Source organism: Moschus berezovskii, chromosome 10 (genome assembly GCF_049115385.1).
Source record: "Moschus berezovskii isolate FMDL1 chromosome 10, NW_MosBer_1.0, whole genome shotgun sequence".
Classification (NCBI taxonomy): Eukaryota; Metazoa; Chordata; class Mammalia; order Artiodactyla; family Moschidae; genus Moschus; species Moschus berezovskii.
The window spans coordinates 58,611,078-58,624,258 of NC_142469.1; the positions used below are offsets into that span (position 1 = coordinate 58,611,078).

Consider the following 13,181-nt stretch of genomic DNA (forward strand, 5'->3'; position numbering starts at 1 on the left):
GACAATTCAGAGAATGGGAGAAAGCATTTGCATATTACTGATGTGATAAGGAAGTTGTATCAAGAGTATATGAAGAATAAAACTCAGTAGTTAAAAACAGGCAAAGGATTTGAATACAGTTTCCTCCAAAGAATATAAACAAGTCGCTAAAAAGCACCTGAAAAAGGATTTGAATACAGTTTCCTCCAAAGAATATAAACAAGTCGCTAAAAAGCACCTGAAAAAGTGCCCACCATCATTAGTCATGCTGCTGCTGCTAAGTCACTTCAGTCGTGTCTGACTCTGTGTGAGCCCACTGACGGCAACCCACCAGGCTCCCCCGTCCCTGGGATTCTCCAGGCAAGAACACTGGAGTGGGTTGCCGTTTCCTTCTCCAATGTGGGAAAGTAAAGTCGCCCAGTCGTGTCCAACCCCCAGTGACCCCATGGACTGCAGTCTACCAGGCTCCTCCATCCATGGAATTTTCCAGGCAAGAGTACTAGAGTGGCTTGCCATTGCCTGCTCCGCATTAGTCATGAGGAGAATGCAAATCAAAACTACAGTGAGATACCACTTCAAGCTCACTAGGTTGGCTATAATGAATAAGATAATAACAAGAATTGGCAGGAACATGGAGAAATCTGCATCCTCATTTACTGCGTTTGGGAATGTAAAATGGTGTTGCCGCTTGGGAAAGAGTCTAGTAATTCCTCAAATAGTTGAACATAGTTACCTTGTGACCAAGCAATGCACTCCTAAGTTTTAATATATACCCAAGATTAATGAAAAGGATAAGGCAATGGCACCCCACTCCAGTACTCTTCCCTGGAAAATCCCATGGATGGAGGAGCCTGGAAAATCCCATGGATGGAGGAGGCTTTAGTCCATGGGGTCGCGAAGAGTCGGACACGACTGAGCGACATCACTTTCCCTTTTCACTTTCGTGCATTGAAGAAGGAAATGGCGACCCACTCCAGTGTTCTTGCCTGGAGAATCCCAGGGACGGGGTAGCCTCGTGAGCTGCCATCTGTGGGGTTGCAGAGTCAGACACGACTGAAGTGACTTAGCAGCAGCAAGATTAATGAAAACATATGTCTACACAGAAACTTGTACTTTAATATTTGTAGCAGTATTATAATAGCCAAAGGTGGACTACCATCATCTGATAGATGGATTTTTTTTTAATGTGATCTATCCATACAAGAGAATATTATTTGAATATAATATTAAATATATATTCAGTATAAGGAGTGAAGTACTAATTCATGCTACAGGAAGTATTGCTACAGCGTGTATTGCTATAGAATGTATTGTAAACATTATTATAAGTGAAAGAAGCCAGTTAACACAAGGCCACATATTATATGGTTCTATTTATATGAAATATCCAGAGTAGTTAAATCTATAGAGATGGAAAGTAGATTAGCAGTTGCTTAGGGGGTATGAAAGTAGATTAGTGGTTGCTGAGGGGGTATCAGAGGATAGGAGGCAGTAGCTTTAAAGGGCGCAGTGTTTCTTTTCAGGATTAAGAAAATGTTCTAAAATTGCAGTGACAGTTGCACCGTTCTGTAATTATGCTAAAAACCATTGAATTGTACGTGTTAAATGGGTGAATTATATTGTATATAAATTATATGATAATAAAGCTGTTATTTTTTAAAAAACTGAAAGACAATCCAGTGTTTAAAAACAATGCCCAGTTCAGTTAAACAGAGGATAGATTTTTTTAGAAACCATGTACACTAATGCTCACGACAGTGTTATCCATAGTAGCCAAAATGGAGGCAACCCAGATATCCATCAACTAATCAATGAACTGATAAACAAGATGAAATAAATGGAATGGTATTTGACCATAAGAAGGAATGAAGTACTAACATGTTCCTTAACATGAATGAACCTTAAAACATTTTGCTAAGGAAAGGAAGGCAGTTACATAAGACCAAATCTGTATGATTCCATCTATATGAAATTCCTAGAAGAGACAATCCATAGAGACAAAAAGTACATCAGTGGTTCCAGGGACTGAGGGAGATGACTGCTAATAGGTATAAGGTTTTGGAGGGAGGTGTTGAAAATGTTCTGAAATTAGATACTGGTGATAGCTTCACAATTCTTATGAATATACTAAAAGCCAATGAACTGTACACTTTAAAAGGTTAGTTTTTATATGTGAATTATACCTAAATCTGTTATTTTTAAGAAACAGTGCTTACTTTTAATACTTTATGAAGGGTATTTCTTCATGTTCTGGTACTTTTTCCACAAAGGGACTTGTGGATTTTGGGTTTTTTTCCAAGGAAGTATCTTTAAGAAGAATCATTTATACTGGCTCTAGAATTGCATCTAATATGAGGACTTACTTGTTCAATAAAGACAAGTATGCTATATCTTCCTTATCCACTATCCTCATGCTATGGAAAACATTATCTGCTACTTAATCAATTTAGGTTCATGTGCATTACATACTTTGTACTCTTGCCATAGTGGATTACAGTTTCTGAAAATTTTTTTGTTCTTTAGAGAAAGTAATTTTTTTCCCCAGCTACTTAGATTTAATATGCCAAAAACAGCATAAAAAATGTATTAACACTTAGAACATGGTGAATTTTCAGTTCTTTCTTGATTTTTTTTTACCATTTTTATGTACAAATGCACAGCTGTAAAGGATTTGGTTAAATACTGAAAGAATGTAAATGATCTCTTTGTAACTTTGCTGTCTTTAAGAAGGAAGTTAGCATCAACAATAGTTGATTTTATATATATATATATATATGTAGACCATCAACTGATGGATTATGTGTATATATGCTGTCTTTAAGAAGGAAATTAGCATCAACAATAGTTGATTTTATATGTATATATATAAAGACCATCAACTGATGGATTTATGTGTATATATGCAGTCTGTGGTGTCACAGTCAGACACAACTTAGTGACTGAACAACAAATATATAAATCTAATTTTAAGCAAAGATGAACTGTTGGTAATTTCTAATTTACTACATATATATTTGTGAATGGAGGGAATATGAATTTAAAAAATCAATCTGTAAGCTGAATTATTAAAGGTTATCTGTTGTCGGTGTTTAACAGTGTTTGCAGTGTTAGGATGGTAGAATGGTTTTGAATACGGACTCTTTTCTGATAGAAAGGCATGTCTTCACATGTATTTTTTCAATTACAGTATTTTTTCAGTCACATGTGAAAAATAGACTCAAGTGTTTTATATTTTCTTAAAATGGAAGATAGCGAGACTTTAGAACAAAAGCTCATAACTATTTCACTTTGAAAAATAAAAAAGCATGTACATACTTTAAGAAAACAACATGTTTTTCTAAATCTAGAGTGCTCATGAAAATGAGGATCCAGATGGTGAATTCAGGCACAATGTGTAATGCTGTAATTTTCCCTCCTAGTTAAAAGGCTGGCCACTGAGAACCTTCAATGCATGGTCAAAGCCTGCCAAGTGGGGTCAGGAGGAGAACCTGCCGCCCAGCTGACTTCTGTGTTTAGGTAACTGGAAAATATGCCAACTGGCAAGGAGACTATTGCCAGCCATTTGACAGTCAACATGTTTTTTAAATAACTAATTATCCAAAACATAATGTGTTACTACTTGTTTGTAGTTTCAATTATTATATTTTTGGCAGTAGTTTTGCTATGTTGTTGTTTTATTAAAAAATAAAATTACTAGGAAGAAAGATGACTTAAAATTACCTGAGAATTTAGTAAGGAAGATGCTTGCATGTGTTTCAGAGGAAAGAGTGGAAAACGTGAGTTATAGTGACAGGTATACAGGCTTTGGAGCTGGTAAACATGCTACTCAGCAACCAGCGTGAACGTGCCTGTCACTGGTCTTCCTGTTCACTGTAGATGCTGTGAACCCACAAAGCTCCACTGGATGTAATTTGTGAAGCACAGACTATATAGATCTGTTGTTCCTTCATAAGAATAACTGCAACTTGTAGAACGTTTTCTGTTTTGTTTCTGTTTTCCTGCCTTGCACCGTATAGAATCTTAGGCTTTCTGTTAAGGCAGTACTTTTAAAGTGTATCTTTCTCATAGTTTCTACCCATTGACCTTCATTTCATGTATCTCTACCATAGCACCACTGTGTTAAATAGTTTGGGTCCATTTCCTTCATTCTGTGTGGGATTTTTGATTACTCAGCTTTCTTTCTTCTCACATAGTTGGGACTTGTCAGTTGTTTACAGTTTATTTACAGAATATAAAAATTGTGATCATTTGAAATAAATACTGGATTTAAGAAAACTGTAAAACCCTAAGAGATGAGGAAGGATTTTATATGAACAAAGATTCCATGTTTGTTAAGTACAGTTTACTAAGCTAGGTGACTTTTGGCGGGGGTGGGGAGAGTGGAAATTTTACGGTTAAAATATATAATTCTTTTTTATATAAAGAATTATATATTCTTTATATATAATGTATAGTTATATAATTCTTTATAAAATATATTCTTCATATTTCTTTTGTGAGTCTAAAGTCTCTTGTTCAATTGAGGAATATAAAAATTAGAAGTAACTTGCTTTCCTCATAGAAATACCATTTGATTTATCTAGAGATAGGAATAATTAATTAAAAGATATACAAAATAACCAGGAAGCTGGGCTCATTTTCTGTTTCAGTCTCTTCTACACCCTTTCCACCCAGATTGACCACATGCAAAGTATAGCAGGAAAGTCCCTGGCTTTAGATTTTTCCCTCTTAATTCTTCTCTTGGGATTCCAACTCTTCCCTCTCTCTCTTAATGCCGTCACTCTGGTCATGGCTCACGCTGAAGCCATTTCTTTTCTTTATATTCAAGTTTCAGTCTTTATATGGCATCTGTCATAGATCCTTATGATAATCTTACATAAAGTGATTTTTCTTGCATTCAGATTACAGCTCATTGCTGTAATTGGGCTAGATACATACTAGCCCAAGTAATTGCCCCAAAAGTAATTCTAAGTCACCTTTTTACTTTCAGGCAATTTATTGAAGATTATGGTATGAAGTATGACTATCAGATTTACCGCATTTTAGAAGCAGCAGCCGCACTGGACCAGCAGGTTGTTATCCACTTGCTTCCTACCCTTACTCAGTCTCTGAAGAATTCAGAGCGGAAGTGGGGCCTTGGCAGAAATACTGCACAGAGGTATGTTTGATAATTTGATTATATCCTTTTGGACAGTGATTATGAAATCTAGATTCATTTTCCTTGTAATGGCCTATTTTCCCATTTATAAAGATTTGGAGTCTGTTCCAGTGAATAGGGTTAGTGACTCAACTAGATAATATGCTTTTGGTCAAAAATAGATAAAAGCTCTTTTTTTTTTTCCTATAGGCTTATGACTGAATATAGCGCTGGACTATTTAGAGTAATGAAACACGGTGGGATAAGTCTGTGTATCCCAGAGAGATTGTTTTAGAAGAGACCCTGATGCTGGAAAGACTGAGGGCAGGAGAAGGGGGCGACAGAGGATGAGATGGTTGAATGGCATCACCGACTTTAATAGACATGAGTTAGAGCTAACTCTGGGAGACAGTGAAGGACAGGGAAGCCTGGAGTGCTGCAGTCCATGAGTTCGCAGAGTCCGACACGATTTAGCGACTGCACAGCAGCAATAAACATATATCTCTCTCTTCTTTTCTTTTGTCTTTACAGGGAAGCCTATAGCAAACTTTTATCTCAGCTAGGACAAGTGGGACAAGATGAGATACAGAGACTGGAAAATGATCATGTCGAATCTATTTTGTGATTTCATCCTCAACATTAATTATAACTACCTAAAGCCACTTTGTACCATTTGACTCCTACTTTTATTAATTGTATAATGTTCTGTTAAAAATACTTTATAGGATCTTTTCCGTACATACCTGTAAGTATAAAGTATATAAATAAGAAAATAAAAGTTAATTAAATATGTTATAGAATCATTGGAACTTGGTAAAACTGCATTCTGTTTTGAGGCAGTTTTAGCTAAAAAAACTTTAAGTTTTCCTATGTGGGAGTGTTGTCTGTGTATGTCTATGCAGGTTTGTACTGATTGATCCATGGGCATTTTATTGTAGTGTGACTTTCTGCCTTACAAGTAATTTATTTCTGTTTTTTGTTTCTTTACAAGTTATATTTAATCATGACACTATTTCACATTACCTGGCTGCCCTATGCTGGTTTTGTTACTTGGTTGCTTTCTTGTTTGCTTGTTTTTATTGATTTCTTTTGAGGAATGGTCAGGAGATAGGACTGTATATTTGGTATCCTTTTTTATACTATGTTTGAGGCAAGTTAATAAAATTCTTTCAGAGCACACTTAACTGAATCTGGCTAAGGGATTATACAGTTATATATGTAATTTTTTTTTTCACTTGGGCTAACAGTGTTTATACTTGGGATCCAACAGTTGCCAGATGTTTTTCTAGTCATCCTTTCTTTTGGAGTTGTCATATCAAGAGGAGGATAAATAAGAGCCTTTAAAAAGAGAATAAATAATATTCTGGAAATTTTTTAAGGTTACAAATTAACAGAAGAGTTCTGAAAAGTCAGCTGAATTATCTACTTGCTCTTCAACTAGAGCCTCTTATAAACTAGCATCTTACATATTTGCAGGTCACTTTCACTTTTCACTTTCACACATTGGAGAAGGAAATGGCAACCCACTCCAGTGTTCTTGCCTGGAGAATCCCAGGGACGGGGGAGCCTGGTGGGCTTCTGTCTATGGGGTCACACAGAGTCGGACACGACTGAAGTGACGCAGCAGCAGCAGCTTAGTTTCAAGGTTACAAATTAACAGAAGAGTTCTGAAGAGTCAGCCCAATTATCTACTTGCTCTTCAACTAGAGCCTCTTATAAATTACCATCTTACATATTTGCAGGGAACCAGCTTAGTTTCCTGTAGCAGTTCATTTCTCAACCCTTTAACTATCTAAAATTTCAGATTTATTTTACTGGTTGGGCTTTGTCCTTGACTGCTTTTTCTAGTGAGCATTATTTGGTAAAAACAGTTCTAATCTTAGTGTTGAGAACCCATGTGGGTCTTAAACCCAGCTCTACTTTGTGACCGTGAGCAGATTCTTAATCTTTTCTGAGCCTTAGTTTTTTCATGGAGAAAAATGAGTAATAATACTTCTCGAAATTTCACAATGTTCTGGTAAGAATCAGTGGGATAACTGATTTATAATCATGTAATTAAAATGTTTCAGCCCTTTTCTGGCTCAGGTATCTTTTAAAATGAAATGCACTGCAGTCGGGAAACTATAGTTAGTTAACAGCCCTTTCCTAATTGAAATTTGTGAAGTCTAAAGGACTTCATTACTTATAAATGGTCTATTTTACCCCTAAATAAACTTATTCAATAAATGGGATGAATAAAAGCCTCTTTAAGGTTACTTAAGACTTCATAGCAATGAATTTCTTCTCATTATAATAGTGACTTACTAATGATGTATTATTTTGAAAGTTTTAGCAGTTGAAATTTAAAATATTTAATGGAGTGCCTTTAAAGGGTTTTTTATATGTGTGTGTGTGTGTGTATTCCTCCCCAAGGGAAATTGATAAAGATGTCTTAGATAATCTTGCTCTTAGTTTATGAAACTTTTTAAGGGTTAAGAAAATCTGTTACTGAATATACATTAGGATATGTACCTGTGTACATTAAGAATAAATTTATACATAAAACTCAGTAACAAGAAAGTCTGTAACCTGTACATGTAAATATATTTAACTTGTGTATCAGTAAAATTTTAAACTGTTTTATTCATTGAAGAAAAAAGAAAATTTATGATTCAGTTCCATTTCTTAAAAATCTTCACTGACCCTTAATTATTACTATAGTCTTATCTCTTTCCATTGCCAGACTTTAGTTGCTTCCTTAATGTTCTTTTTCCCCTAAAATCCCTGTAATATCTGAGGTGACTGCTTCTACCATTGTTAAGGTAAGCCAGTCTCTTGTGGTCTAATCTGGAATGTGTTCTCATTTTCCTTGGGCTTTCGCGCCTCTGTGACATTGCACTTTTTTCTTCTCATCCCTTCCTCAGCGATACTGCTTCTTCCTACATACGCATTTTCCCTTCTTGTCCCCACTGGTAAGATCTGGCCCTTCACCCTCTCTGTCTCAACATTCTTCTGGTAGTGAACTGAGAAGACTAGCTAATAACTTTATCTTTCACATCTGTACCTAGTACAACTTTTTCTCTAAACCTATCTAGTTGGATTCTCCTGGAATCTCAGGGCAACACGTCAAGCTAACTTTGTCACCTCTTTTCCAGAGAAGGTGACACTGTCTTTGCCTTCATTTTCTACCCAGAGCATACACCACTTTCCCAGTTCACTTAACCTTGCTGTTTCTTGGATTCTTCATTCCCCACTTTTCATCTGATCAGCAGTAATCAGCAGTACAAGCTCTTGCTATTTTTTTCTTTTTGCCATCATGTGCATCCAAATTTATTAGGCACTATAATCGCCTCATCTCCAGACTATTGAAATTTATTCTTCACATATTTCTGACGTTAATGTTCCTAGAGGACTACTTTCATCTTGTTACTTTTCTGCTCAAGGAGCTCCATTTACTTCCCATTGTTAATAAGCTGACATTGAAGCCCTTCTGTCAGAAGAATTCCTGCCACCTGACACTATTCTCTTTCCAAACTCAACTCAAGCAGGAGAGTAGGCTGTCTTGGCTGCTTTCGCTGAATGACATGTTCATTCTACACTGTGGGCCTCATTCAGTTTGCCAGCTTACCACCATTTCTACAGAAACCTAACTTTAAGATCCTCAAATAGGAAAATTAAAATATACATGTTAGGCTTCCTTGGTGGTTCAGATGTTAAAGAATCTGCCTGCAATGCAGGAGACCTGGATTCCATCTGTGGGTCAGAAAGATTCCCTGGAGAAGGGAATGGCTACCCACTCCAGTATTCTTACCTGGAGAATTCCATGGACAAATGAGTCTGGCAGGCTGCAGTCCATGGGGTCGCAAAGAGTCAGACACTTGTTGTTCAGTTGCTCAGTCATGTCCAACTCTTTGCGACCCCATGGACTGCAGCAGGCCAGGCTTCCCTGTCCTTCACCATCTCCCAGGGTGGGCTCAAACTCACGTCCATTGAGTCGGTGATGCCATCCAACTATCTCATCCTCTATCATCCCCTTCTCCTCCTGTCCTCAGTCTTTCCCAGCATCAGGGTCTTTGCCAATGAGTCAGCTCTTCACACTGAGTAGAGTAGTGTAGCACTGCACTGAGTCGGAGAAGGAAATGGCACCCCACTCCAGTACTCTTGCCTGGAAAATCCCATGGACGGAGGAGCCTGGTAGGCTGCAGTCCGTGGGGTCGCGAAGAGTCGGACACGACTGAGCGACTTCACTTTCACTTTTCACTTTCATGCATTGAAGGAAATGGCAGCCCACTCCAGTGTTCTTGCCTGGAGAATCCCAGGGACAGGGGAGCCTGGTGGGCTGCCGTCTATGGGGTCGCACAGAGTCGGACACGACTGAAGGGACTTAGCAGTAGCAGCAGCACTGAGGAGCACTGAGTAGAGTCGGACACTACTCAGCGACTAACACTCACTTTCTGTACGTAAGGATTCCAGTCAGTTTCTTTAAAATATCAGGTGGAGTGTAAAAGATGATTGAAGGACAACAGGGTGATGAAAAGGACTTTTATTAGACACTCAGATTTGGTTATGATTTAAATTTCAATTGAACATTTAATTAGGTTTTCATAGGGGAGAAAATGACATGGGTGTATTATTGTCTCTATACAAAATCATTCGGTATTCAGTGCATTTGTACTGGAAGAGTTTCACAGTATAAACTTTTACATCTTTCCTTATCCCTAGCATATTTTATTTTCTTACTAAGCATATTTGACTTTTTTGATTTTTCGGGGTAAGTAAAAAAAATTATTTGTGGGTTGTTAGGTGTGTATTTTCACTACACATTGTTATTTTTATCTTCCGTGCTTCATCACAGACCTTTAAAACTACTGTTTATAACTAATTACATGGACTCCTTTGCATGTACATTCATAGAATCTTGGCAGTTTTTATTTTTAGGATTATATAATCCTATAAGAATTTGACAAGCTGTTACAGTTGAGAAAAACCTTTAAGAAAACTACTTTCTCTAAGTTCTACACTTCAACTTAACACTTTGTTCAGAGATAAAAGGCAGATATCATAGAAACTTCACCAAAAACTGTTATCTGTTCTAAACCACTGGTTTTTGATTCATACTCTTTTTTTACATAAACCTTATATCTTCCAAAAACTGATCTCCTGCCTCCTCCTCCTGGGGTTAAAAATATTGCGTTGTCAGTCAAGTGGAGAGTATGTTGGTATAAATAACAGGCTCTGTTTGTGTAAAACGGTTGGGGAACTAGCAAAATAGTATATTCTTTCACATATTTGATATAAGAGATGAGGCATATTTTGATTCTGTGATAAACTATATTGTTAAGTTTACCAAAATCAGTATCAAATGATTAGAACTGACCAACTTCTGCTTACTGAAGTTTTTGGTGTGAAGACAGTTACCCAGTTCATTGCACTTGTGAATTATGCTTTTAGAAAAATTCCAGGCATTTTCATTTTATACACGTTTTAAGTTATTTGTGTACAAAGTAATGAGATATAATAAAAATGCAGGTATTCAACTTACACCGCACCTGTGATTATTCAGCTTCCTCTTTATGGTAGATTGACTCTTTGAAAACCAAAATAAAAACGAACCATGTTACCTCGAGGAAGATTTTTTATCTTATGTACTCGTGTTGCTCTTATACTCTGCCTACACACAAAAAAGTTAATTTTTCGGCTGCTGTAATGGCTGAGGGTATACAGTATACATATGGCCAAACTGAGGAAAATACAGAGAGAAGTGGTGTGAAAAATACCCTAAAAATAACCAGTTGGCATTTTGCTCTTAAAAGATCTAAGGAATTTTACTGCGTTTTACATACATATTATTTTAAAGATTCATGTCTTTCGGGCTTTTCCTCCTAGAGTAAGAACACTGCTAATATCTGTGTTACTGCTTTTTCTTTTTTAAAGTACAATCTTGAAATGATATTTAAATTGTTTTAAGTTTCATGGTTTTATGGAAATTAATAAATACAATATGGTCTTTGAAGAATAAAAATGGAAGATGTATTACTGTAGAATAGTTCACTATAATAGAAAACATGTATTTGAATAGTTTCAGTGGACTTTGATATTTATGACCAACCATTGTTCTCTAGAATTTTTCTCATTAGCTCTTATGATTGGTAATTTGAGGGACAGGATCGAATTATAAGTGATCTGGATTTTTTCTTTGTGGGGAAGGGTTGCTGTACTTTGGATGCTATTCTTTGTTTTCAATTATATGTTTCTGAAAATTATGTAAAATTTATATAAAAATTCCAACTTCAATTTATAGTATTACTATTATACAATTATTACTGAGTAATACTATACAAGGAAAGGTTTGATAATATATACTGATTTGTTTTCAATGAACAGTTAGAAGTTTTCACAGAAATTAGAATAATCTCGGGCTGCCTTTCCATTTATCAGTCAAACAAGTTCACTTTTAGACCATTTCCTTTTTAATAATTGGGTAAAGAATCTGGGATTAAAAATAGATTGTTTTATAAGGTAAAATTCCTGGAGGGAAGAAATCTGTGTGTCAAGTAGAAATTTTAGTAAATCTGAAATCACTGTTTAGGTCCTTGTTGAAAAGATTTCTGAAATGTTGGGAGTCCACTTTCCTGACACTGTAAGTAAGGCATTTTTAAAAATTTAGATGGTTTATACTTTATAAAGAGACTCTGTTTTCCTTCTAAATATCAATTACCAATTTTCAGTACTGTACAAATACTCCTCTAAGGTTTTTTGTCTAAATTTAAAATCTTTTCTTTTAAAATTTTACCACTCTTTTTCTTACCCTAGTCTCCCCTCCCCCCTTAATCTGAACAGCCAAAAATTATATATTTATTTTTAATATATTGATATTTAATACATATTTAAAATAAGTGTTTTAGGTATTATATAATATATAAAGTTAGTGATTTCTCTATTTAGGATTAAAAATAATCACTTTTGTTCACTTCTGCTTACTAAAAGTGGCTACATGAACAAAATGACAGTTTCCTATAAGCCAAGGATTGCTGAATGCTTAAACTATACCAAGGAATAAAAGTGAAGTCTTCTTTTAAGAAAGGTGATTTATCCTAACGAGATTAGAGAAAGGGGAAAAACTCACATTATAGTTGTGGAATTTATGTTCAAATACGATTATTGAGTTGTTTTTTAACTTTTTGTTATAGACAAAGCAAATCCAAACACCTAGCCTAAAAAAATTCTTATGCATTATTAGAAATGGTAGTAATATGTATTGGTGATGGAGAAGAATCCCATAAGCACTCAAGATTGACATAACCTTTAACAAAGTGGAAAAACTTTTATTAGAACTACCGATTCTAGGTTCAAATTTATGTCAGAGCACTTTATGATACCAAAATTAGTCCAACTAATTTTTTTTCGAGCTTTAAAATGTCACTTTTCACTAAATAGTCTTAAATGAATTTGTACAAGTTTAGGAATCTTTGGCTTTGGTAAACTCCCTGTTTTCTCCTTAGTATGTCTCTTTCACATGCTTTTCAGAATCATCTCATAGCATGCTTTCAAGTTCTATCCAGTAATTCTTAAACTTCAAAAATAATCTTCCAGTTCAATTACAAAGTCCTAAAAACAGTAAAATACCTTGTAATTTGAGTGATATTTTTTCTGAGGCAAAGTACTTCAGAGTATTTGCCTAATCCTCACAACGTTCTTCTGAATTAATATGTAAATCAATAATTGCCCTCCTTAAAAAGTGAGAAAACTGAAGCACTGTAAAGTTAAGCCAAGGTCACAGAGCAACCAAGGTGAAAAATCTGTATACTCCATCTGCTGTTCCAGTGTACTTCTGTTATTCATATTACCTTGAATAAAATACGGCATTTAAAAACTTACGATGTCATAATGGTGAGTACTCTGCTTATACAGCAGTGTTGTATAATGTTGAATTTTTAGCAGAAAAATTACAAACCCAGGGTTTAGTAAAGAGATTAAGTACTGACAATTTTTTTGACGATCACTGATGGCAGTACTTGTGAAATAAACTGCCTCACTATGAGTGTAGTGTCCTGGACAGCACTGATTAGACAAGGTGTATAAAGAA

The 13,181-nt window shown here is 35.6% G+C and overlaps 1 protein-coding gene across 5 annotated transcripts in view; it reads left to right on the forward strand.

Annotated features, from left to right (window-relative positions):
• The window catches only part of MMS22L (MMS22 like, DNA repair protein), a 128,710-nt gene extending 117,414 nt beyond the window's left edge, over positions 1 to 11,296 (forward strand). For all 5 annotated transcript variants that reach the window (XM_088840702.1, XM_088840703.1, XM_055433043.2 and 2 more), the window contains 3 exons: positions 3,399 to 3,495; positions 4,970 to 5,137; positions 5,648 to 11,296. In XM_088840702.1, coding sequence (XP_088696828.1) covers positions 3,399 to 3,495; positions 4,970 to 5,137; positions 5,648 to 5,741 — 359 coding nt within the window. In that variant the 3' untranslated portion in view covers positions 5,742 to 11,296. The remainder of the gene's footprint in view (positions 1 to 3,398; positions 3,496 to 4,969; positions 5,138 to 5,647) is intronic.
• The last annotated feature ends 1,885 nt before the right edge of the window (positions 11,297 to 13,181 follow it).